Below are 27,786 nucleotides of genomic sequence, written 5' to 3'. Positions count from 1 at the left end.
GGCCTTGATTCCAGTCAGTGCCAGGCCTTGATTTAGTCTGTGCCAGGCCTCGATTCAGTCTGTCCCAGGCCTTGATTCCAGTCCATGCCAGGCCTTGATTTAGTACATGCAAGGGCTTGATTCCAGTCTGTGCCCGGCCTTGATTCCAGTCTATGCCAAGCCTTGATTTAGTACATGCGAGGCCTTGATTCCAGTCCATTCCAGGCCTTGATTCTAGTCTGTGCCAGGCTTTGAATCCAGTCTGTGCCAGACCTTGATTTAGTCTGTGCCCGGCCTTGATTCCAGCCCATGCCAGGCCTTGATTTAGTACATACGAGGAGAAAGTGAGGACTGCAGATGCTGGAGATCAGAGCTGAAAATGCATTGCTGAAAAAGCGCAGCAGATCAGGCAGCATCCAAGGAACAGGAGAATCGACGTTTCAGGCATAAGCCCTTCTTCAGGAAGGGCTTATGCCTGAAGAAGGGCTTATGCCCGAAGAAGGGCTTATGCCCGAAACGTCGATTCTCCTGTTCCTTGGATGCTGCCTGACCTGCTCCGCTTTTCCAGCAACACATTTTCAGCTTAGTACATACGAGGCCTTGATTCCAGTCTGTGCCAGGCTTTGAATCAAGTCTGTGCCAGATCTTGCCTCCAGTCTGTGCCAGGCTTTGATTCCAGTCTGTGCTAGGCATTGATTCCAGTCTGTGCCAGGCTTTGATTCCAGTCTGTGCTAGGCCTTGATTCCAGTCTGTGCCAGGCCTTGATTTAGTCCGTGCCACACCTTGATTTTAGTCTGTGCCAGGTCTTGATTCCAGTATGTGCCATGCCTTGATTCCAATCTGTGCCAGGATTCAGCTTGAAGTTTTTGAAACCTGGAGACCACTCTAGAATCGCCTCAAGACTGGAGGTCTATGTTGGGCTGAAAGACTGCCACAGGCCACTGAAAGACCACCAGACTGGGCCTAAAAGACCTCCAGGCTTGGCCAAAGGAACACCATGCCGTGCCAAGAGGACACTTCCCAGGTTTGTGGTGAAGTTGAGGGTCTGAGTCCTCACTAAGACTAGGAATCTGGGTATGTCCTGAAACATGGAGTTCAGGATGTCACCGAGAAAAAGAAGAGAAAATAAACACAAAAGAGAAATAAAAGCAAAAAGAAATGGATGGAGTGAATAAGATTAGATTCCCTGCAGCGTGGAAACAGGCCCTTCGGCCCAACAAGTCCACACCGACTCTCCGAAGAGTAACCCATCCAGGCCCATTTCCATCTGACTAATACACATAATACTATGGGCAATTTAGTATGGCCAATTTACCTGCCCTGCACATCTTTTGGACTGTGGGAGGAAACCGGAGCACCCGGAGGAAACCCACACAGACACCAGGAGAATGTACAAACTTCACACAGAGAGTCGTCCGAGGCTGGAATCGAACCTGGGACCCTGGTGCTGTAAGGCAGCAGTGCTAACCACTGAGCGCTCTGGCTGAAATGTCCTACTTTGCCTCCATTTTGGAGTCACATGTACCGAAATAAAATGAAAAATTATGTTTTGCATGCGATACAAGCAGATCGTATGCTACAAAATGCATCAGGGAGCAAAACAGAATGTAAAATTACAGCCACAGAGAAGGTGCGGAGAGAGAGACAGATCAGCATTAAGGTCCATTCAAAAGTCTGACAACAGCAGGGAGGAAGCTATTCTTAAATCTAATTGCACATGTATTCAAACTTTTATATCTTTTGCCCAATTGAAGAGGGGTGGGAGGGGTCTTTGTTTGTGTTGGATGTTTTCCCAAGGCAGCATGAAGTACAGATGTAGACAATGGCTGGAAGGCTGGTTTGTGTGATGGACTGGGCTGTGTTCATAACTCTGTAGTTTCTTGCGGTCGTGTGAAGAGCAGTTGCCATACAACACTGACGCATCCAGATAGGATGCATTCAATATCTCATTCATAAAAATTGGTCAGAGCGTCCTTGTGGATGTGATGAATTTCCTTAGCCTCCGAAGGAAGGAGAAATGTTCTTGTTCTTTCTTGACCATCATGTTGATGTGAGTGGACCAGGACAGACTGTTGGTGATCATCACTCTCAGGAATATGACGCGACCGTCTCCACCTCAGCACCATTGATTCAGACAGGGACTTGCCCTCCACTCCATTTCCTGAAGTCAACAACCAGCTTCTTCATTTTGCTGATGTCGATGGAGCGAGTGCTGTCTTTACACCATGCCGCTAAGCACTCAATCTCTTTCCTGTACTCTATCTCATCGTTGTTTGAGATCCAACCTAAAACATTGGTGTTGTCAGCAAACCTGTAAATAGATTTGAGATGGAACTTTGCCACACAGTTGTGAGTGTATAAGGAGTATCGTCAGAGGCTGAAAAACGGAGCCTTGCAGGGCGCTGGTGCTCAGGATTATGGTGGCAGAGGTCTTGTTGTCTACTCTTACTGATTGCAATCTATGGGGCAGTGAGTTGAGGATCCAGCTACAGAGCGAGGAGCTGAAACCTAGGTCTTGGAGGATAGAGATGAGTTTGTTTGGAATTATGATGTTGAAATGTTTGCAAATTTATTGAAATTGAATGTATAATGGTAGATGAACAATAAATTATTCATTATCGGCAAGGATAGGATTGTTACCTACCCCGAATTGCTCTTGAACTGAGCAATTTGCTGCGACCATTTCAAAGCGTAGTTAAGAGGCAGGCTGTGGGGATGGCGTGCATATAGGCCAGACGAGGAATGGAAGGCAGATTTTCTTAATTTAATGAATGATAAGAAGAGGAGTTGAAAAGTGTGGCACGAGAAAAGCACAGCAGGTCAGGCAGCATCCAAGGACCAGGAGAGTCGACATTTCAGACGTAAACCCTTCATCAGGAAGAAGAACGAGGCATTCTTGGAAAGATGTCTTTGTTTAACAAGTAATAATCTAAACTGAGGAATTTAGAAACTTGATCAAACCAAACACAGGTTAATCATGATTGGTCATTTAATTGGACTAATTGAAGTATTTTGTCTTTTAAATAAAGTTAGCAATGCTTTGTAATCTATGACCACCATTCCTTTGTCATCCTGGCCTCCATGTTTTCCTCTTGCATTTGTTGTCAGGTTGGCCTCTGTCAACTCTGTTATGGTTAAACTCTTAAAAAAGGAAGAGCCAGGTGATCCCAATGGTTCTGCTTTTAATATGTTAATGCCACTTGAAGAAATCAAAATCCAAGTATTCCAACATGCCTTCTTGGCTTGAAATAGTCGGCAGCAAAAAAAACCATATCTGAGTGAAGACTACTTTTGGCAGTTTACCAACCTCTCAGCTCCCCCTACCCTCTCAACAGCGTGTTTTAGATTAGATTCCCTACGGTGTGGATACAGGCCCTTTGGCCACAACAAGTCCACACCGACCCTCCGAAGAGTAACCCACCTAGGCCCAATTCCCTCTGACTAATGCAATTAACACTATGGGCAATTTAGCATGGCCAATTCACCTGACCTGCACATCTTTGGACTGTGGGAGGAAACCGGAGCACCCGGAGGAAACCCACGGAGACACAAGGAGAATGTGCAAACTCCATACAGACAGTCGCCCAAAGCTGGAATCGAACCTGGGACCCTGGTGCTGTGAGGCAGCAGTGCTAACCACTGAGCTACCATGCCACCCTTGAATGATTGAAGAAAGGTTTTTTTTTTGGTGAAACCTGACAATCCAACGCAGCATAGGGGAAAGAGTTTGTACACTGAACTACAACACATACTGCAACCTGAGGTTATGCAATTCAACTTCAAAGAGCTTCTGTTGCTATGAGGACTCAAACTAATGTATTTACTATATTATAAATACATTATAACTTGTAATATACTCAATACATTATGGCGTTGGATATGAAAATAGGTAAAGAGATTCATGTTTAATGCAAAGCTCTTCCAAATCTTGAACCGAGGCTGCGGTTGGCATATTTTCAATTGCATGGTCCAATTGAGGACCACTTGGTTGAACTCATTCCACTAACTGTAATACAGAGGTAAAGGAGAGGAATCACATAGAACAGTGATAATCTGTTACGTATAATGCAAAAGTCAAACTAAATAGTTATTTTTTTGTAATTTTCAGGCTTCTTAATGGACTCAATGGTATTCAAATTAAGAAAACTGGGGACCGGTCCATGCTTACATTTTTTAATGTCTCTGAAGAGGATTATGGAAATTACACCTGTGTGGCAGTGAACAAACTTGGCACCTCAAATACAAGTGTCCTCCTCTTCGGTAGGTACCAGCAGTAAAGTTGCTTATCATGTAAGATGTTTGACTTGAAACTGAAAATTTCAAGATTGTAGTTATAGGTCACAAAAAGGGGACACTAATTATACTTCATCCCAAGAATAGGGGACTCTCATTGTCCTCTTGCATTAATTTCACAGGAATAGAGAAATAGTACTTTACTCTCCAGTCTCCTGGTTACCTGACAGGGATTGCACTGTTAACATACTGTAGTGTTATCTTTTCCTCTAAACGCAGCTGCTATCTCTTATGGGGCATATTCACAGATTTTTTTTACAGGCACTGAATGATTTCTGATAAAATTAAATCTTTAATGTTAGACTTTTATTGGACAAGCTCATAAATTGGATAAATAATTACATTTTTACCAGACTGCTTCACAAAATGCACTATAATTTTTATTTAGCTTCAATTTAACCATGCCTACGGAGGTGAAGAGTTAGTGATTTACACATTGAATATTTAATAGAATTGTATCATATACTATTTTGCAGGATGATTTACTTTTATGAATTCCATTCGAACAAAATGTTAGTGTTCTATTGCATGATAGAAATTTATGAAGTATGTACAAGAGTTGCTAATTGTGTTGCTTACTGTTTTATCTCAATGCAGTTGAGAAAGCAACCTTTATTAAGCGAAAAGCATTTGTAGCTTGCGAAGCAATTGTGTCCATTGTTATTTTCTCCTCACCAATACATTTTTTTCTGGGGGAGTAAATTTTAATATATGCTGTATGTTAGCTCCATGACTGTGTTTTGGAGTCCTACTGTAAAAGTTTCTTATTCTTGCTATTCATTGTAATCATTTCAGTATTCATTTAACGTTCTGAATTTTTATTCAATATCACACAGTTTCCTTCCATCCAGCTAGGATCTGGAAAATTATAAGAATTGCTTTTTGAATTTGAATGCATTAATATTAATAACATACAGGTCAACATGACTACAAGAAAGACTTAATATCTTTAGAATCTGATCAATTGAACACTCACTGAAGGAGCAGTTTAAGATTAATTTTAATGGTTTTATGCCTTTCCTCAAAAAATGTCAACCCCTTGATCACATATCTTTATGCGCAGTGAAACATAATTGCTGATTTTGTCCATCAAAGTTGCAATATCCTTTAAATCTAAATATTTTGAGAACTACCCTGACCTGCTGAATAATCTACTTGGGATTTAAATATCTATATCACAAACAAAGAAAATATGAAAGGCTGAAATGTTAATTCTCTGAGATATGAATTCATAGGATAAAAATTGAGAAGAACACGCCCCTTGTGAATGCAGAACCAGTTTCACAGATTGAGTCCATATTGACAAGCCTTCAAAATCCAGTTTTTCAAATTACCTAAGGGAGTCTCTTTTGTGATGCAAGTTAAAAATAAACTCGTTTGATTCCTTAAGCAATTCTTGCTGACTGGCACTGACCTCTATTTACTCATGGAATAGCCCATTTCTATCCTTGATTTGCTTCTAGATTATTTCTCATATTTACTAACCACTGAGCATAGCAGATGATGTTTGACAACTTATCCTGATTGGGCATTTGATCACATATCTCTATTTGGACAAGACCATTGCTTCAACATTGTTGTTTCATCAGAAAGTAACTTATTTGAGTCTGTTATAATACAGGTTTTAATTTAAAATACCTTTTACTTTTTCCTTTCCTTGATCAAAACAACAAGCTTAATGTTGAGTATGTGACTGACTGTAAAGTCTTCTCTGCTTTGCCAGAAGTGTGATATTGTCAGTACCAGATTGTTGGAGAGATTTCACTATCTACTGCAAGAATCTGCTGCACAGCAAGCCTGCTGGCAAGAAAGTAGTCAACACATGGCCCTTTCCAACATTCTGTTCCATTGTGAAACTTGGGATTTTGCTTGCCTTTTGGTCCAGAAATGGTAACATTAACTAGTTGATAACTACTTCAGTGGAGCAAATTAAGCTCTGTTTAGTTCATTTGTTCTAGCTGATGAAATTTAACATTTTTATTAGTGCCGTGATTTCATTATGAAAAGTTATGAATATCTGTAAATTTTTAAATGGACATGGACAAGGTTAGAAAACCAAAAACACCAGGTTCCATTCTTGTTTAATTTTACTGCAATCACAGAACAAGTGCGTTTTCACCTCTCGAGGTAACCATTTGTTTTGGAAACAAACATTTTCTATTCATTGAGAACGGCCGTTTACTGGATTGGAAATATGTTGAGACTTTGATGCTGGCTGACTGAAAGAACTCAGCAGTTTGAGTTTCCTTTTTTTTTACATCCGAGTTATGTGGCCTTGGATGTTCAATTGATCTGATACTTATGCGTTTATTCATCTATCAACAAATTCCATCTTCCAGAAGCAAGCACATCAGATTTTGCAGCAGCATAAACTTGAAGTTGTGGTGAATTGTACTTTTTGAAACAGTTTTTAATTATTTCTTCTCCTCAAGGTTTGTTGGTGCTACCTGTTCAAACTTAACAATAATTAACTTCCATAAAATTGCATTATTTTTCGATCTAACCTGATGTCCAAGGCTGTGGATCATGTCTTTTCCCAAATACTTTAGCTTTAAAACTAAAGGTTCTTTACTGAAAAATAAGCATACACTTCCTGCTTTTAATGATTCCACAGTGTACAGCCATTTTTGATCAACCTGTTCAAAGATGTTACGACACACCTCTGGAGCAGGTCGGGCTTGAATTCAGACCTTCTAGACCAGAGGAAGGGACAGGAACATTGCACCACAAAAAAAACCTAAAGGATTAAGGGCTGGTAGGGAAACTAGTGGTTGCAAGCTCTAAGAAAATAAGAAAAACATTGGTTTACATTGTTTGATCACCCCCTCGTGGTGTTTTCTGAAGCTCAGTGGAAACTGCAGATGAACAATTTAAATTAGTGTTTGCATCATTTCTGTTGATCTTCCGACAAGGTTATGGCAGAGATCGGAGAGATCTTGTCAAGGCTTTGATTTGCCCATTTCTTTTCAACTTTTCTCAGAATCTGTCCAGCATTCCATTACTGGAACACTAATAGTTGGTAAGATGAGTTGAGAGATTATATCTGTGATCCTCGGGTTCCTAATTTTTTCTATTGATTATCAACTCTGTCCAATTTTAGTTATTCTTCCCAGTTCGCTTACGTAGGTTTCTGTATTCTGAATGGTATTCACTTAACTTAACATAAATTTAACTTAATTTTTAAGTTAGCACTTGGTATGATGGAGAACCATTTGAGTCAGATGGAACTGCTGATTAAGATGAAACATATCAGCAGTTTAGTTTACCGTTACATGAGGGACCCAGAGTTGATCATGGTAAAGAATGTAGAAGCTGTCAGACAATTAGATTAAAAAGTAAGTGGTTGACTTACTACTTTGCTTAATAAATTAACAGCATTGTAACTGACAAGCTTCTCCTATCTTTTGCTCCTCACTGGTGAACAGAAATGCTGTTCAATGTTCAGTAAGCCATTTGGTCTCATTGACCTCAGGCTTACAAATTAACAAAGTTCCAATTTCAGTTATCATTGGGAATGTATTTTATGAGGAATGGATCTGGAAAAAAATGAGTTTGGAAATCAGGCATATACAGAGTCAAAGAGTTGTACAGCAGAGATATAGACCATTCAGTCCAACTCGTCCATGCCGACCAGATATCCTAAATTAATCTAGTCCCACTGTGTTGCCCATTTGCCTCTAAATCTTTCAAATTCATATACTCATCCAGATGCCTTTTAACTATTGTATTTGTACCAGCATCCATCACTTCCTCTGGTAGTTCATTCCATACACGCGCCACTCACTGTGTGAAAAAGTTGCCCCTTAAGTCCCTTTTATATTTTTCTCCTTTCACCATAAACCTGCACCCTCTAGCTTTGGACTCCTCAATCCAAGGAAATAGACATTGGCTATTCACCCTCTCCATGTCTTTCATGATTTTATAAACTAAACTATACTGCAAAAATTAAAACCCAGGAAGAAAACCCATTCAACATTTTCTTTCTTTCTCATAGTTCCCTCCTTTGCACCTCAATATGTGGTGCACAGGGAAGAAAAACTGACATTTACTACTGAGGGTTTACTTTGCGCCAGTAACTCGTAAAAAGGAAAGCTGGGCGATTAAAATCCCACATAAAAATAAAAGACAAAGCAATTCAAAACGTAATATTGCCTTTCTTTTTTTAAACAATTTATGATATTTCATTTCTTATCCCTGGAAAATCTTTCATGATATTGGAGACAATGATTAGATCCTCCATTAGTTCTTCTTATTCAGTTAAAAAAGCTCAATATTTTGCATTATTTTTAATAATTGTAACTGTTTGTTCTCTCTCTAACTTCGATTTCCTGTTTGTTTTGCAAAACTGCATCTTTCCATCGCCCCAAATATGTTCTTTAGCTTGCTTTCTATTATCACAGTTCTCTATACAAACATTTGAATTTGGGGCAGGAATAAGCTATTCAGCCTTTATAGCCTGCTCCATAGAAACACAGGAGTAGGAGGAGACCGTTTGGCCCCTGAAGCCGACTGCACCATTCATTATGATCACGTCTGATCATCCAAATCAATAGCCTGTTCCCACATTTCCTCCATATCCTTTGAATCCATCAACCCTAAGAGCTATATCCAACTCCTTCTCATTGAAATTGTGCCCTCAACTCTACATTCCTGCTTCTGTGTGATAACCGTTGGCTTCTTAGTCCCATGTTGGTCAATAAACTGTCTGCATGGGTTTCCTCCAGGTGCTCTGGTTTCCTCCCACAATCCAAAGATGCGTAGATTAGGTGAATTGGCCATGCTAAATTGCCCCTAGTGTTCAGGGATGTGCAGGGTAGGTGCATTCGTCAGGGGAAAATCTAAAGTAATATGGTAGGGGAATGAGTTTAGGTGGGTTATACTTCGGAGGGTCGGTGTGGACCTGTTGGGCTAAATGGCCTGTTTCTACACTGTAGGGTTTCTGTGATGACATAAACACTCTACTTCTGTCTTGGCAGTGTTCATTGAGAGTACTACCACTGCTGTAACTATACTACCAATACTCTTCAGATTTGCTTTAGCCCACCTCACTTATTTAATTAGCTCCAACTCTCCTCATACCACTTCTGCAAAGAATCTTTTGTTTCAGCTGAAGCTGGATGAAGCCTTCACCTTGTTGGAGCTCCTGAATTTGCTTCACAGTGAAATAGACATGTATCGATGTGTCTAATTTGCTGCTGTTTAAGTATTGTAACATATGGCTTTGGCTATCATCCAAAGCTTGTTACAATTGAATTTCTGCAATTTAATTCAAATGCTTAAGTCCTTAAAATCTCCTTTGCGAATTTTTCATTATGTCATACATTCCAGTGTAAACGAACTCGTCAATTTTTCCTTAATATTTCCCAATCATTATGCTAAATTCTATATTACCTCCATGGGAAGCATTTTATGGTATTTTTTCATAGGACTGTTAATCGAGAGAGCCAGGTGATGATCTGGGGACCCGGGTTCCAATCCCACAATAGTGGATGGTGGAATTTGAATCCAATAAAAATCTGGAATTCAGAGTCTAATGATAACCATGCAATCAGAGTTGCCCAAATCATTATTCCAACTACAATTTAAGTCATGTGTAGAAGTTCACTAATGGCTCCTTGTTTTTGTGTTTCATGCCTTGAAGTACAAAATCAAAGTTTCCACTTGCCTTTTTTCTGGTATTACCTACTTGTACTATGTTTACATTTACTGATTTTGTCTTATTGAATACCAAATGTATCTGATTCTCGAAAATAAAACAAAGAAATGTGGATGCTCGAGATCTGAAACAAAGCAGAAAGTGCTGGAGAAATGCAGCAGGTCTATCAGCGTCTGTAGAGAGAAAAACAGAGTTAATGTTTTGAGTCCAGTGACATTTTTCATCAGGCTCTGCAGAGAGCTGTTACACAGCAGGTTGGATGCCAAGCATCTCCATCAGATGCCTCATGTACAATTCATCTCTTGACACTTCATTGTAGCTACCAATGTAGCAGTAATAATACCACAGTGCTCCTGCCTCTGTGCACATCTTGCAAGGATTATACATAAAACAGAAAAGGAGCCATAATACTCAGCAACTCATGCACTATCAGGTCACTGGTCTTTCATCACGGCTATGAAAACATACATAGCTGGGAAGCTTTTGACTAATGGATAGTATAAGTACACAACCAAAAATTTGATCTTTACAGTTGAGGCCCTTTTTGAGTTTAGCTCTGCTTGTCCATCCCATCAGGTTGGCTGACTTCAGTCAATGATATTTTTCACTAGGACAGGCCTGTTGGACCCATCAGGCTTCACCCCGGACATCATAGAAGTTTGTCCAAAGAAGTACATTGGTTTTGAAGGAGGCAATAGATGGGAGAAGTTAATACTCATCAGGAGGAAGTACACCCCAGCACTACATACCTGAGATATATAGTTGGGTTTCTAAGCACACGTTTCCAATTTCAAGCTAATAAGTTAGACTCACAGGATTCCGACAGTGCAGAAAGAGGCCACGCGGCCCATCAAGTCTGCACTGACCCACCCAGACTCAGCCATGACCCCACATTTGCCAGGCTAACCCACCTAACCTGCACATCCTAGACACCACATAACAATTTAACACGGAAAATCCACCTGATCTGCACACCTCTGAACTGTGGGAGTAAACCGGAGCACCCGGTGGAAACCCATGCAGACATGGGAAGAATGTACATTCTCCATACAGTCAACAAAGCCGGAATCAAACCCATGTCCCTGTGAGGGACTGTGAGGCAGTGTTGCCAACCACTGTGCCACCAATGCTGCCCATTTTGCACTTCTGAATGCAATTCCAATGATCTTGGATGGTAATGGTAATTCAGGACATGCTAATGTGTGGAAAACAGTTTCCCAACAATGAAAGTCAGGAAAGCTGAACTCAAGTTTCGACCTGCCTTTGGGAACTCTAATTTTGGTTTCCCTGCTTGCTCTAGGATGCTCTAGAAAAGTCTGGCCAATATTATTAAAACCTTTATGCTTTGTACACAATTAAAACAAGTGCCACTTATTTCCATTCTGCCTGATTCTTGTGTTTAGAACATTCTGAATGCTTTGTGTTATACCTCCTTATATATACTTCTGATGGTTACCTGCTCCTTCCTGCCAAATACTGCACTCCTTACAGAGTTTGCTGTCCCAGCTGTGGTGACAGTACAGTAAACCAGCTGTGATTTAATTTCCATCCGACTGCCTCAGGAAGAGTTTCAACAATTAAAATTTGTCGGTTGGGAACAGTCTCCCCAGTCACCGCTTCCCACTGTTTTGGTTACATTGTTGTTTGTTCTGCCCTGACAGATTTCCGCCATGTTCTGACCATTGTGGCTTATCCATTGGAAATTCTCCTGTTGTACATGGCATTGACACAGATTCCCTACCGCAGTGGCTGCTGCAACCCCTTCTACCATTTAGGAGTCCATTCTCAAACAGTGCAAGCCCCTGTTTTGCTTTTCTCTGCTTAGCAAGATGCAACGATAGATTCAGTTATGAAAGGATTAACTTACTTAAACAATTTAAAGGGAGCTGCTTTCTGCAATGTGAGGGGAAGGTAATGGGTTATCTTCTCTGGACAGCTGTTTCAGCTGAACAGAGTTTTAAGAGTATAAAAGACACACAGAAGGGAGAAAACAACTTTTTTTTTAGATTAGATTCCCTGCAGTGTGGAAACAGGCCCTTCAGCCCAACAAGTCCACACCAACCCTCCGAAGAGTAACCCACCCAGATCCACTTATGCACTAATGCACCTAACACTATGGGCAATTTTAGCATGGCCAATTCATTTAGCCTGCACATCTTTGGACCGGTCTTTCTTTCTTCACACCTCCATTCACCTAAACACCCATTCTTCCATTTCCAATTTCACCAAACCTTGTCCACACATACAGTTTTCTCCCACCATTACTCTAGCTTACAGCCACTCACTGCCCTATTTCCTCCCAGCTCCCGCCCATTATTATGACTTTAATCTATATATAAACTGCCATTAGGACAGTAATGCATTCCAAGGTGATTTGCATTTCCAACAAAGCTTAATATGGAGCCACAGAAGAAAGTATTGAGACAGAGGAAGAAGAAAATTCTGCAGACAGACCATTGAGGAGTGAACCAACAGACATATAAGATGCTTGGCCCACAGTCAGATTGTGCTGCAGAGAGTGCTATTTTACTAAGTTGTGGCATATCTGCTCCTCACTTGGGCACTGACAGTACTGCAGGAAGCATTTAGAATCTCTACATTGTAGAAGGAGACCATTCAGCCTACCGAGTCCATACAAACTCTCCAAAGAGCATCCCATCCAGACCCACCTCCTCACCCTATCTCCATATGACTAATGCACTTCACATGACTAATACACCTAGCCTGCACATCCCTGGGCACAGTGGGCAATTTAGCATGACAAATCCACCTAATCTGCACATCTTTGGACAGTGGGAGGAAACTGGAACACCCAGAGGAAACCCAAGCATTCATGGAGAGGTTGTGGAAATGCCCACAGACAGTCATCCAAGACAGGGATCAAACCCTGATCCCTCATTCTGTGAGGCAGCAGTGCTAACAACTGAGCCACCATTGAGTCCCAGACTTAGTTAAGTCATGAATTGAGAAGAAATTGAAAGATGCAAGAAAGGGTTGAGGAAAGTCTGTAGGTGGAGGCTGAGTACTTTTTCTCAGGGGATGGGTGTCCCATATGTGCAAACGATACGCACTAACAATGAAGCCTACATTTCTTCCCAGCCTTTTATAACACAATTTTTTTAAAGAAAGCAGCCTGCCCACTCTTTCCCACACCAGGAATATTTTGGCATGATGAGTGTATTATCAGGGTCAATTGAGTTCTTACAATCTCTATTAACTGCTAGTAACTGACGTACATATAGTTGGCAGGCTGTCAGGTTGATCAGCCCTTTCCTGAAGAAGGGCTAATGCCCGAAACGTCGATTCTCCTGTTCCCTAGATGCTGCCTGACCTGCGCTTTTCCAGCAACACATTTCCATCTCTGATCTCCAGCATCTGCAGACCTCACTTTCTCCTGTCAGGTTGATCAACCACCCTCCATATGAAAGTGAGCTCAAGACCAACTGGGAGGGTCATGTTCTAGCAACCAGGCTGTAATATGTTCCCACTCACCAAACACAGGCTATTAAATATCCAGCCCTTCCTCAAAATATTGTTTTTTGGGCACATCTTAAAAGGTGGAAAATAAGTTAAGAAGAGAATTCCAAACTTTAAGCTCTTGGTGGTTGAAGGCAGAGCCATCAAATATGGATCTATAAAACTGAATGCTTAGGAGATCAGAATTTGAGGATGTTAGCTACCTTGGAAAGCTGAAGGAGTTGTCTGATCTTGGGATCAAGAGGACAAGCCATGCAGTGATTTGAAAGCAATGAGGATGTTAAAATCTGAGACATTTCTTAACCTGGAGCTAATGTAGAAAAGGAACCTTTTCTAAGCTCTCCGAGATTGATGGGGAGAAGCCCAGAGCTGTTATGCACATTAGATAGAGAGCAAGAAGAGACACCTGCATGACGATCATGGAGAAAGATGTTTCAAACACTGTCATGCAATATGATGTCACCTCTTGTGATGCCATCAGCTAGCCTGTAGAATTATACACTGAATGTCTACATGTTGGTGAATAGGACACTGGCAGGAGAGTATTAAATGGCTTCATGTTTACAGAGCATAAAATGTGGGAAGCAGCCCTTAGTGTGTTAGCGTAGTTAAGTCTCAAAGTCTTAATGCCTCAGATGAGAAGCTGATGAACTAAGGCAGGACAGAGTCGTGTAATGTATTAGAAATGGAAATAGGCCGTCTTAGCTATGGAGGCGATGTAATCTTATTGCTGGGTCAAATGTGATGTCAAAGTCATAAATAGTCTGGTTCAGCCTCAGCTCCCAGAAACAAGGACATAGTCAGGATGAAGGAACTGTGGCGAGCACCATTGAAAATGGCTCCAACTTCCCAATATTTAGGTGAAGGAAATCTGCTCATTCAGTACAAGATGGCGGACGAGCAGTCTGATGATATAAAAATAGTTGGGGGTGGGGGGGGAGTTTGTTGGGAGTGAGTACAGCTAAGTGTCACCAATGGAAGTGAACAATGCCCTTTCAAACTGGTACCACTGATGGGCAGTATGTAATTATAAACCAAACTTGACCAATGCTCGATGCCAGAGAAAACAGATGTTGTGGGAAGAATGGGAAGAGAAACCATGGATTTTCAAGCTCTGACTGAACAGATAAGAATGGAACCAGCTAAGTGCAGCCTCACCCAACTAGGTGACAGTGAAGTGTCATTACAGCAAGATGGCATCAAAGACTTTAGACAGGCCAAATGAAGAAAAAAGGACAGTTTACCTTTGTCACAGTATTACAGAATGTCCATTTTTAATTTGTTGAAGAGAGATCAGTGTCGCTGGCTGAAGGAACATTTATTGCTCATCCCTAATTGTGACACACAATCTATTCCATTCACTGAGATTTTGGAAATGATCACCAGTCAGTACAGAACCTGAAATTAGATATTTGTTGTTAAATTTGTCCACCCATTTTGAGCATTCTATATATTTTTGTCAAGAATTATAATGGCTTTGTTTAAGGGATGAACATTGCCTAGATGAGCAGGAAGAGGTTAACTACTCCAGCACTAACCAGCAGAGTCCACAATGATTTGTTGCTATGCTTGTGAGCTGTTGCACTTCCATGCCTGAACTAATTGCTGAACAACATGCAGATCTAATGATTCTTTAGCATGGAAACTGTGTGCCAAATTAATTAAAGCTTATTAGACAAACTTTCTCATGTCCAATGAACAGAACGGTACAAGACATGGACCTATGGAGTTCAAGTAGGATATGTCTTTCTTTGTCGCAAAATGCCAGAGCCAAGTGACAAGTGATAATTACCATGTGCAGTGTTCTGAGGAAGGTCTGACATTCGCAAATGTTCCCTCTGGTGTCAGGAGCTACAAAATTGCTTTCTGATAACCTATATTTTAAAAATTTCATGTTTAACAAATACAAATTAACATGGTGATTTTTTTGGTTAGAGTTTGTCAGCTGTCAGTCTGATGGACATTCACAGTTTTCACATTTATTACAATCGGCCTCAAATTTTTAGATGATTTGAGAATCCTGTGATGAAGCTTCATGATATATCACTATGATCATTTGGAGGCTTACCTTCTAAAGTGGAGAAATGGCATATTGCTTTAAGTTTGCTTTTTATTTCTACAATGTGGATGTTAAGAAGGGAAAGAGACAGATTTGGTTTCATTTATGAGTTCTGAGAGTGGTGTTGGGTTGTTAAAATCCTTAATGCACTAGAACAAAGGATAGAAGAAAAAATGAACAGCTGCCTATCAAAAAGGATTCTGATTAGGTATGGAGACAAAGACAGGAAAAAATATTAATCTAGTCCAGGTTTCTTTCAGAGACAAGTAGTTAAACTAGTTTAAGACAGTCCAGTTTGACAGGGCAGAAGTTCTGGGTGCCTTTATTTCAGTCAGAGAAAATCTCTAGAAAGAGAAGCTACAGGAAATCAATTCAAGGAGCCCATGTTAAGAAAGAAAGGAAGTGAGTTAGCAGTTTGGTTAAAAATCCCAGGTAGAGACTAAAGAAATAGTATTGAGCAAATGCGAAGATTTCTCAAAAATGAACAAATTGCACTTGTTCCAAGGAATTTTAAAATGGAGACAGGTGTTACTTCAGCTTTGAGTATCAGTCAGGGGCTTTGGAGAGGGCGCAAGTGTTGAAGCTCTATTTCTGCAATTTATATGAAGTCTATTTCAACTAGTGGTTGTATCATTTATTGCAGTCACTTTCTTTTCCATCAATTATATGTGTAATAGATTTATCTGTTCTTAATAGAGTAGAATTCCTACAGTGTGGAAGCGGTCTATTCAGCCCAACAAGTCCATACTGACCCTCTGAAGAGTAACCCACTCAGACCCATTCTCCCACCCTATTACTTGACATTTCCCTTGACTAATGTACCTAACCTACACATCCGTGAACTCTATGGGCAATTTACCTAACCTGCACGTGTTTGGATTGTGGGAGGAAACTGGAGCACCCAGAGGAAATCCAAACAGAAAGGGGGAGAATGTACAAACTCCACACAGACACTCACCTGAGGTTGGAATTGAACCCAGGTCTCTGGTACTGTGAGCCACCATGCCACCCACTTTCTTGTTTGAAAATGCATGTTTGGCGTCTTTTAACTATGTTCAGTGAATCAGCACCAAGTTAAACAAATGGTAAAAGTGAAACTTATGATCTACCAACCAAGGTCTCGCTCTGGGATTTCAATCGTCCAAAGATATCATCACCTGAGATCATAACACTCCACTTACCTTTAGCAATCATAAGCTACAGCTGGATCCAGAAGTTGATTGCTCATTTCTGGCAGATCCTATTCTTGCAGGCAGGCAAAAGCACCAACACATGAAAAGAAACAAGAACTCAGCAGGACCATTCAGACAGGGCCTTTTGCAAAGTAGCAAGGTCCTTAGCCTTAGAGTTTTTATTTAAGCATGGTTGTAAAAGCACATGGAAGTTTTCATATCTTCTGTAAAGCTATCAAGCTGTGAAATTACTCAAGTATTCAGCCCTTTGAAGATATAAATAAATAAAAACTGCCTGTGTCAGTGAGAGGGAATAAAAATTTCATACTGTGAAGTTATATAAATTCCTAGCCCTTAAGAAATGAAAACTGAAGAGTGCCTGTATCAATGAGTATTCACATAATCTTCTCAATGCATGACAATAACTGTTTATTGACATTATCCCAAGGATTATTTTATAATTATTAATGACACCCACACTTCATGTCTTAACCATGTCAAATCATGCCCTCACCTACATTCAATGGCTACTCATAATCTTTGTGTCAACTGTACCATCATCCACCAATTGCTTCTTGCACCCTCCATGCCAAGTTAAACTCCTCATGCCAACCCACTCACTACCTTTTACCCTTACAACCTCCAGGCCAACTCATCCAAGATCGACTATGGATTGATCTCAGGATCCAGACTGAGATTAAATAAAGTTTGAAATACCCATAACTCACGACATTAAAAAAAATCATGAAAGATAAATCAAAAGAAAATTTCCCTCAAATACTTAAACCTTTAATAATCCCCAACAAGAGGCAGCTAATACTTGAAGAACCATTCTGAGCTGTCAGTCAAAATGTAAACTTGGGATGAGGAGAAATTCCTTCAGCCAGAGGGTGGTGAATCTTTGGAACTCATTGCATAGAAAGCTATGGGGGGAAACTTCATTGAACATATTTCAGAAAGAGTTAGATAATTTCTTACTTAGTAAAGGGATCAAAGGTTATGGGGAGAAGAGAGGAGAATAGAGTTGAGAAACATATCGACAGAGAAGACTCAATGGACCGAATGGTCTAACTCTGTTCCTATATCTTATGGTCCTGTGCCGCATCAACTTGATAGGTACTCTCTTAGGGCAGGGTATCGTGTGCCCCACCAGGTGTGATATGAATGGAGTGCATGTAGCATAGAGGAATGGATAGCCAACACCCTCTCATTCACCCTGAGCTCATCCCATAATCCAAAGGTTGGTTGGGTTCCAAAATTAGCAACAAATACAGTTGATAGTTTTTATTTTGAAATTTGGCTTTGCTGTAATTTTTGTCAGCATTGTGCAAGAGCATGGGCATCTGTAAATAAGCTAGTGTGGATCAAATTCTCATCTTAAACACAGAAATTTTGACAGCATTGTTCTCAGCAGTAAATATAGGAGTGGACCAGCCTATCATATGTGTATGTCAGCCTTTAATCTCAGTTCTAAAAAATTGTCATGGAGAGTAATTTTTTAAAAAAATGTAAAATGATAGTCAAATATAAATAAACAGTAAAATCTTCTGAATAAAATAATATTTGGACATAAATTTTATTCTTAATTAAAATGTTCTTAACACTGAAGGCTATTTTTGTAATTTCCACCAATTATAATATATGCAATATTTTCATTGTGCTTAACTTGTTACCTTAAAGTAGACAGTAGTCAGCCATCATATCCTCATAATTCATCATTATACATTTACACTGATATGAATATCACATCTGATTTATTTTAACAAATTTATAGTTTAATTTTGCTTGTGTTGTTTTGAAAAAAAAAACTTATGTTTGATCTATTAATGTACAAAAAACTATGAAATGATTAACAGACACACATGATTAATTGGATGTGCAGAAGTAATAATTTATTAATTAACTTAAACTGAATTGGAAGCCAGATTGCACTTCAAGAATTCTACATTGTTAGATGCACTACTAGAAAACATATTAACCATTTAATCCTATTTCACACAAAGTGAGCTAATTTATACTGCATACTAATTTATTAGCACACTGGCTTTCAGACAACAAAATGGCTGGTGTTATGGAAGTTGTTGAAAAGTCATTATCTTGCAGGCTTGGCATAGATACAGCACATTTTGTACCATATAGCCATCTGTGGTTTCTCACTAATTGGACTTCACACTTTTACAGTTTATCTGCAATTAGTGTGAAGCATTCCTTTTCAAGTTTGAAAATAAAATTCAACAAGATCCAAAATTGTGCACTGACTCACCCACACAATCTACTATTAAGTGCATTTGATAGAATTTTGATGACATATCGAGCTCACATTGCTTAAAATCACACAGTCCTGTGGCTTTCAGTGAAGCAGTTGGATTAGGTTCTATACAGTATGGAAACAGGCCCTTTAGCCCAACAAGTCCACACTGACCCTCTGAAAAGTAACTTACCCAGACCCATTCCCCTACCCAATATTTACCCCTGACTAATGCACCTAACACTATCGGCAATTTAGCCTGGCCAATTCTCCTGACCTGCACATCTTTGGATTGTGAGTGGAAGCCAAAGCAAACCCACACAGACGTGGTGAGAATGTGCAAACTCTAAACAGAGAATTGCCCAAGGCAGGAATTGAACCCAGGTTCCTGGCACTTTGAGGTAGCAGTGCTAACTACTGAGCCACCTTGCTGCCCACAAATCCACCCTGAACCTCTGAACAGCATTCTACTTAGACCCACCACCAAAACCAAAGCACCCCCCCCCCCCCCCCCCCATCCTGCAATTCCCATGGCCAATCCACCTAACCTGCACATCTTTGGACTGTGGGAGAAAACCACAACAAACCCACACTGACACGTCTAAAATGTGCAAACTCCACACAGACAGTCACGCGAGGCTGGAATTGAATCCAGGTCACTGGTGCTGTGAGGCTGCAGTATTAACTGCTGAACCACCATGCCACGCTTGGCATGGTTAAAAACAGAACAGAAAAAGTTGGAAGATAAACAGATACATTTCTGTAATTATTTAGATTTCAAATTGATTTTGTGTGCAGTTTTATGCAAAAATGGACTGCAACTACAGGTGAAAACCTGGTGACTGAGAAGAATAGACATTAAGAATATCTATGATTTGAATCTAATATTTGAACATTTGAGGCATCAGCGAGAGTGGTGGAAACAACTTCATATTCTTAGCAGGTGGCAAACAAAATGAGATGCACTGTGGCCTTTATGTGCATTAGAAACAAACGTTTGCTTTGATATCCTGCAGTGACTGAGAAACCTAAGCTCAGTCTGTTCAGAATTAATTTTGTTGACTGTCAACAATGATATTGGTCAAAATTGAAAGGTAATAGCTTTGCTGAATATATCCAAGTAACTTCCTGGCAAAATCAAATATGAAAGTTTGAAATCTAAAGAGGCAGGCTGGATGATATTCAATGTTGTCATGGACTCCCATTTCATCTTTACTGTTTCTTTTAGAAAATGTGTATCCTTCCTTAGAAATAGGTTTGTTGAGAAGGTCAGAGTAGATGCTGTGCACAGCAAGGATGTCAGTGTTGGATGATTCTCCTAGTAACAACTCAGACTCTCAAACTCTGTTACTTTAATTGCTCACCTTCTCAGAAGAACATTACTTCTGATCTAACAGCTGTTTATATTTTGTGCCCAAGGCCATTTGTTTCACCTTATGAAAGTGGTAAATTAACAAAAGAAATCATCTTTATCAATGGATTACTTTTTTTCCACACAATCTTCCATTCCTTGCAAGTATCTTTGTTCAAAGTGTTTTCCCATGATGTAACAGGATAAATTAATTGATTCTATATTTCAAGCAAGGAACTGCTCTCACAGGGAGCTCAGGTTCAGCAAGGAGCTAGAGCAATGTAGGAATGATTTTCTCACCCAATCTCCCTTCAAGCAATGAGGACACAAAATCTATTAACTAGCCAATTTGTGCCTTCTTTCCACAATGTATCGCTAACTTCAAATTTTTAGTTTCTAAGATAATTCCACTGAGGCCTATGTCCCATCACCAAGTAACCCTTTATTTACATGTGCATATTACTTGACACTAGAGTGCCTTCCTTATAGCCAGCTGTCAGTCCCCCTGTTCAGGATTTGTCCTGAATGAGGCTGTGCATTTGCCTTCACTCAAATGGTGTCCCCCAAGCTCACTCGACCTAGCAAGGATGTCCACATCAATCGCATTCCCTGCTGCATTTTCTGATGACAAAGCCAACGGTAATGCATATCTGAAGTCCAGTTGGGCTTCAACTAGTAGGCACTTTTGCATAGTTACATCAGTACAGTATCCTGGGCCACTGGGTCAGACACAACATACCTAAGGTTACTACAGGAAGTGACGGAAGAGATTGCTGTGCCTTTGGTGATGATCTTTCATTCACACTGTCCACCAGAGTAGTGCTGATGATTAGAGGGTGGGAAATGTTATTCTCTTGTTCAAGAAAGGGAATAGGGGTAATCATGGGATCTACAGACCAGTCACTGGTACGTCTGTGGTGGGTAAATTATTGGAGAGGACTCTGAGAGTCAGGATTTATGATTACTTGGAAAACCATAGTTTGATTAGAGATAGTCAGCATAACTTTGTGAAGGACAGGTCATGCCTTGCAAGCTTTATTGAATTCCTTGAGGATGTGACAAAACCCATTGATGAAGGGAGACCAGTGGATGTGGTATACATGGATTTTAGGAAGGCGTTTGATAAGGTTCGCTATAGTAGGCTCATTCAGAAAGTAAAGAGGCATGGAATACAGGGAAATCTGGTTGACTGGATAGAGAATTCACTGGTTCAAAGAAGGCAGAGTGGTGTAAATGGAAAATATTCAGCCTGGAGCTTGGTGACCAGTGGTGTTCTGTAGGGATCTGTTCTGGGACCTCTGCTCTTTGTGATTTGTCTAAATGACTTGGATGAGAAAGTTGAAGGGTGGGTTAGTAAGATTGTGAATGACACGAAGCTTGATGGAGTGGTGGATAGTGTGGAGAGATGTTGCGCTGGGGCATTGACAGGATGCAGAACTGGTCTGATAAGTGACAGATGGAGATCAACCTGGAAAAGTGTGAAGTGATTCACTTTGGAAGGTTGAATTTGAATGCAGATTACAGGGTTTTAGGCAGGACTCTTGGCAGTGTGGAGGAACAGAGGAATCTTGGGTTGCATGTCCATAGATCCCTCAAAGTTGCCAGCCAAGTTGATAGGGTTGTTAAGAAGGCTTACAGTGTGTTGGCTTTCATTAGCAGGGTAATTGTGTTGAAGAGTTGTGAGGTTATGCTGGAGTTCTATAAAGCCCTGTTTAGACCATACTTGGAATATTGTGCTCAGTTCTGGTCGCCTCATAATAGGAATGATATGGAAGCTTTAGAGAGAGTGCAGTAGAAATTCACCAGAATGCTGCCTGGACTGGAGGGCATGGCTTACAAAGAAAACTTGAGGGAGCTAGAGCTTTTCTCAATGGAGTGAAGAAGGATGAGAGGTGACTTGATAGAGGTATACAAGATGATGAGTAGCATAGAGAGAGTGAATAGTCAGAGACTTTTTTGCAGGGCAGAAATGACTATGACAAGGGGGCATAATTTTACCACGATTGGAGGAAGGTTTAGAGAAAATATCAGACCTCGGTTCTTTACACAGAGAATGGTGGGTGTGTGGACTGCACTACCAGCCGTGGTAGTAGAGTCAGATACGTTAAGGACATTTAAGCGACTGTTGGATAGGCATACAAATTATAGTAAAATGAAGGGTACGTAGGTTAGTTTGACCTTAGAGTAGAATAAAAGATCGACACAACATTGAGGGCCAAAGGGCCTGTACTGTTCTATGTTCCCTGTTCCAGCCCTCTGAAACTAATTCTATTTCTGGTTGTTTAAATACATTCTCTCCAAAATATGTTCCCTTTATCACCAGAAATCATTCAAAGATTCCTTCTCTTGTTGAGCTTTTTGAGACTATCTCTCTCATCTTTCCATTGTAGTTTCTGTCAAAAAGACACAACATTGCAAACACTAAATTAGGACATCATCCTCCCTGGTTTTCATTAAGAGACAAACTAACCCTAGCCCCACTGACCGCAGAAATACAATGATAAACATTTTGTTTAATTTCTCTCATTCCAATTTCCTTTTCCTGCCAAGTTTCTCAGCAGAAGTTGACTTTTGCTGTAGCATATTGCGTTGATGATGTGAACATTACTGAGGTGTGCATCTTCTGGTAAGCTTCGGTCAGTAACTAAGCAGAAAAGATTGTTTACTGAGTCCAATCTTTGCTTCAAAGTCACTTCATGTTTTCTCTCTTTCTCTCACAAAATCACCAACTCTTACTTCAGGGATCTTTCCAGGGATAGAAGAAAATGGAACCATTGCTGTTCCAATACTCGTTTTTATGTTCCTGAATTCAAGACCAGAGCTTATCAAATTTGAAACCTTTTTGGCTTAGTTACAAGTTGGATAAGCTGGATGCCCCTCAGGGAGAACCTTGACTGTTTGAAGGCTAACTCCCCACCTTTCAGTTTGCTTTCTCCTCCATCAGCATTCCTGACTGTGCTGATCATAGAATTCTTAAGTGTAGAAGCAGGCCATTTGGCCCATCGAATCTACACCAACCCTCTGAAGAAAATCCCACCCAATCCCTGTAACACTGCACTTCCCATGGCTAATGCACCTAACCTACACATTTTTGGACTGTGGGAAGGAAACCCACGCAGACACATGGAGAATATGCAAACTCCATGTAGCCTGAGGCTGGAATCAAACCTGAGCCCTTGGTGCTGTAAGGCAGCAATGTTAACCACTGTGCCACTCCCATAATATCCAGTCAGTCAGTTCTTAGGCATCTAATGGCTACAATATATGTCTGATGGGCTTGATTTGACTAATCAATTAATGGTTTCCACTCTTGATGTGAGTTCGACTCTCAGCCTCAACATATCTCATGTTGATATCCCAGCTAAGGTCAAAAACATGAGGCACTGCTGTCACAAACTTGCTTCCTAATTCTTAGTAGTACACAACTACATGGTACACCTTAGTCATATTTAAAATCTTTAATACAGAGAAAGTACTGAAAATACATATCCAATCTGGCAGTGTCTGTGTGAAATGTTAACCCTTCTAGTCAATCACCCCAATTCTAAGGAACAGGTATTAACCTGAAACATTCTCTCTGTGGAAATTCCATCAAATCTCTTGGGTAGTTCCAGCTTTTTCTGTCATTTATTTCAGAAATCCAACATCCACAGTATTTTGCCTTTGTTGCAGATTTTTCGATTTTCTCTCTCTGCGGATGTGGTTCTCTCCAGGGTTCCCTCAATGTTGAGAGCAAGGCAGACCAGAAGCAACAGCCAGAGCTGCAATTAACGCTGCTGTGAAATTTTAGACACAGAACCTTTCCATCACTTCTTATGCTCTCACTCCAACATAATCCATAACTGTCTCCTCATTTTCTGTCTAACATTCCAGAATACTTAGCCAAGACAATTGAGATTGCATGTCTAATAGGCTTGGTAAATGCACTAGCAACCTTCTGGATGGGAATGTGAATTGTTGAAAGCTTGGAGTTGTGGGAAACCCTGAGGAACAGTACTAATCAGAAGTGTAAATTGCAGCATTCTGAAAAAATCCATGAAGGAATTCTTAGTAACCAGTGCAAGTCAAACACATGATTTAACAATTAATTACATCACACAGTGGATGTAATGCTGAATTACATTTCACTGTATACTTGGTAAAGAAGATTTGCAGGATAATGTCTTTATGAGAAATGATTGCCAAGCATTCATTTTAATTCCAGATATAAATCGAATTAGAACATGTATGTTAATTTGTCCAAATGGTGGTGACATGACACAAACAACTTGGAACAAAAGATAATCATGAAGACTTTTCCATTTAAATCAAGGTTCTCTTCAAAGAAAAGTATCAGCTTACCTTATCAGGAAAGGTTAATAACGCACAACTTGATGGGTGATAATGTACTGTGTAGGCCATGAAAATTCCAGAAAGCTGCAGGCCTAGGAATTAGTCTGGGAACATAATTGTCACTCCCTAAGCAGTACGTGCTTGATATGATATGAACCAAAATTTAAGTTCAGGATTAAATGCAATATATAGACTTCTACAATTTACCAAATGAAATGAAGTGATCCAGTGTTCCATTATCTGCCACAAGCAAGGTGCTAGCAGTATGCACACAAGCAGGACCACACTCTAATTCAGGCCCAGTTCAGTTCCTGGGAGATTAGGTGTATCCTTAATTTGTTTGAATTACCATTTCCTTTAGGCTGTGTGGGTCTAAATCTGCATCACTGCAGTTTCTGAGCCCAGATAGTGAAATTCCTTGAGAAAAGAATGGATAGAGTAGATAGGGAGAAGCTGTACCTGCTCATAAAAGGATCAAGAATAAGATAACAGATTTCTGAAGAAGGGACACATTAGACTCAAAAAGTTAACTCAGTTTTTCTCTCGACACTGATGCAGTCAGACCTGTGGAGTTTCTCCAGCAGTCTCTGTGTTTGTTCCATAGATGTAAAATGATGTCTAAAAGAAGCAAGGGCAAAGTACAAAAAAAAATTATCACACATTGAGTAATCAGGGTGTAGAATGTATTGGTTGGAAATAGAAATAGTGTGCAAGGAAATGGGGAGGAGGCAGAAGATAGCCACAAGGTAATGAAGTGCTGGTGCAGGCACGATGGGCTGAATAGTCTTTCTCTGCTCCTTAACAATCCTGTCATTCAGTAAAATTTATTCTTATCTGAAAATCTTATTCAGGAAAACCTACATTAACATGTGGTGGCATGGTGGCTCAGTGGTTAGCACTGCTGGCTCGCAGCACCAGGGACCCAGATTCAAATCCAGCCTTGGGTGACTGTCTGTGTGGAGTTTGCACATTCTCCCTGTGTCTGTGTGGGCTTCCTCTGGGTGCTCTAATTTCCTCCCACAGTCCAAAGATGTGCAGGTCAGGTGAATTGTCCATTCTAAATTGCCCATAGTGTGGGGTGCATTAGTCAGAGGGAACGGGATCTGGGTGGGTTAGTCCTCGGAGGATCGGTGTGGACTTGTTGGGTCGAAGGGCCTGTTTCCACACTGTAGGTAATCTAATCTAAAAAACTTGTATGACCTGCTGCTTAGCAGGAAATAATTGTGCTGTTGTTCTGATCAATGCAAAGAAATGTTTGAAATGAGAATCAGTTTTGGTTTAATTTTTAAATATGTCTGTGAATCATTCAGTACGACTTCCGAAACAAATCTGAAGGTGGCCTATTTAGTATAACTCACAGTCTACCATTGCGCTATGATTTGAATGTCCAGAAACGTGATTCTGTATGTGCTCTGCCTGGGCAACAGGAGAGGTATTCTTTCTTTTTCATGTTCTTTCACAGGATGTAGGTGTCACAAACTGGGCCAACATTTATTGTCCATTTCAAAGTGTCCTGGGTCTGAATGGCTTGCTAGGCCATTTCAAAGGACAGATTAGAGTCAATGACATTGCTTTGACTTTGGAATCACACGTAGTACAGACCAATTTAAGAATGACAGATTTCCTTCCCTGAAATACATTCATGAGCTAAAATGGTTTTTATAACATTCTAACTTTAAAATTCTGAATTTCGATTTCATTCAAATTTCAATATTTCACACTGATGGGATTTGTACCCATGTCCCCAAAATGTTAACACCTGGGTCTGGATTACTGGTCAAATGACATTACCACACCATCATCACTTCCCGTCTCAGAGGGAGGGGAATTAGTTTGTGTGAAACCCTTGGAACATCATTTTGCCGAGGTAATAGTGTGTGGTATGGGATCTGCACATTATTGGATGTAATTTCAGCACATTCTGTTGTGAATGGTTATGACCTGGGTTTCTGTCAACTGATTCTCCTGCACCGTAAATTGATCAGTGCAATGGTGCGGATTGGAGAGTAGACACCTTCCTCAATCAGTCGGTAGCTATCTTTCAGATTTTACTCTGATGGTTTGGTTTTCAGCTAATTTGTCCACTTGTCCAACACTGGGTACCTTATGTAAAATATCTTTATAATGAGGTGATTAATATTGCAAAATGTCATTGCTTTCTGCAGAATTATCCTTGAACTTCACTCTTGCTGCTCTGCTACAAAGTATGCTCATTCCTATCTTTTTGTTATTTCCATGGTCATTATTATTTAGTTACAGGCTACACCCACGTGTGGTTAAAAGACCTATGATAATATAATCTTTGCACGTGGTGTGATTGCAATGATATATTTCTCTTTAAATTGTGTGAAGTGCTGTTGATCTGGGGTCTGGATTTGACCTCCCCCATCAGTGTCCTCCCAACCCAACTGTCAAGGGGTAGAGAAAGGAAACCCAGGCTGTGCTTTTTACATAAAACTGAACAACATGTTTTCTGCCCATGTGTCAATCCAGAAGGGAATCTGGATAACATTATACCATTAACAAAAGAACAATGTAACATCAGAATTTCCTGAGAAATATAATGGCAGCAACCTGGTAAAGAGGCTCTTACTGATGTCAGATTAAAATATAATAAAAACAAAAACCTGCCAAGAATTGATATGCTTAATGTGTTACAATGAGAACAAATATTTTACAAAACAAACAATTTACTTGGCAAAAATCTCTTCTGTATTTATGCAGAAACAGCACCAACAAAATAATAAGCACTGGCTGAGAAATAGGCATGTTTGTTTATTGATGAAGAGAATTTTGAATTGCTTTGAGATGGAAGTTTTTAACATGTATTCCTCACCGCAACCTTATCAATGTCTTCAGAGAATTTGGATTTTAAAATAAACAAATAGAGAGGTGGTCATTTGGTAACACAGAACATGAATATTGCTGAAATGGGTGTTGTTGAAGCCTTTCTTGCATTCAACAGAATACTTTGTAAGAAATGTAACAAAGGGAAAAATTACATTTATACTGCATGAGAGGTGAGTGCTTTTTGGTTAAGAAGTGGAGTCTTAGTTGTGCTGGCATTACCATGTGGAATGCAGCAATTAATTGGTGATTGACAGCTAATTGCCACGTTCTATTCAAACTTTAAACTGGACAGATTGACTTGATTTGGTGTTGCCCCCAGAAATAAATCTGTAATGGCCGTCAGCAATTTTGTTCAATTGAAACAGGTGC

General features: G+C 40.2%; 1 protein-coding gene across 5 annotated transcripts in view; it reads left to right on the top strand.

Moving 5' to 3' along the window:
• Positions 1-27,786, top strand: part of opcml (opioid binding protein/cell adhesion molecule-like) — a 2,226,798-nt gene that overhangs the window by 2,162,525 nt on the left and 36,487 nt on the right. For all 5 annotated transcript variants that reach the window (XM_043676830.1, XM_043676827.1, XM_043676829.1 and 2 more), the window contains one exon: positions 4,088-4,239. In XM_043676830.1, the coding sequence (XP_043532765.1) occupies positions 4,088-4,239 (152 nt within the window). The remainder of the gene's footprint in view (positions 1-4,087; positions 4,240-27,786) is intronic.

Source organism: Chiloscyllium plagiosum, chromosome 35 (assembly GCF_004010195.1).
Source record: "Chiloscyllium plagiosum isolate BGI_BamShark_2017 chromosome 35, ASM401019v2, whole genome shotgun sequence".
In the NCBI taxonomy this organism is placed as follows: Eukaryota; Metazoa; Chordata; class Chondrichthyes; order Orectolobiformes; family Hemiscylliidae; genus Chiloscyllium; species Chiloscyllium plagiosum.
The sequence above is the reverse complement of the archived record's forward strand: the minus strand, read 5'-3'. Positions and strand labels throughout refer to the sequence as shown.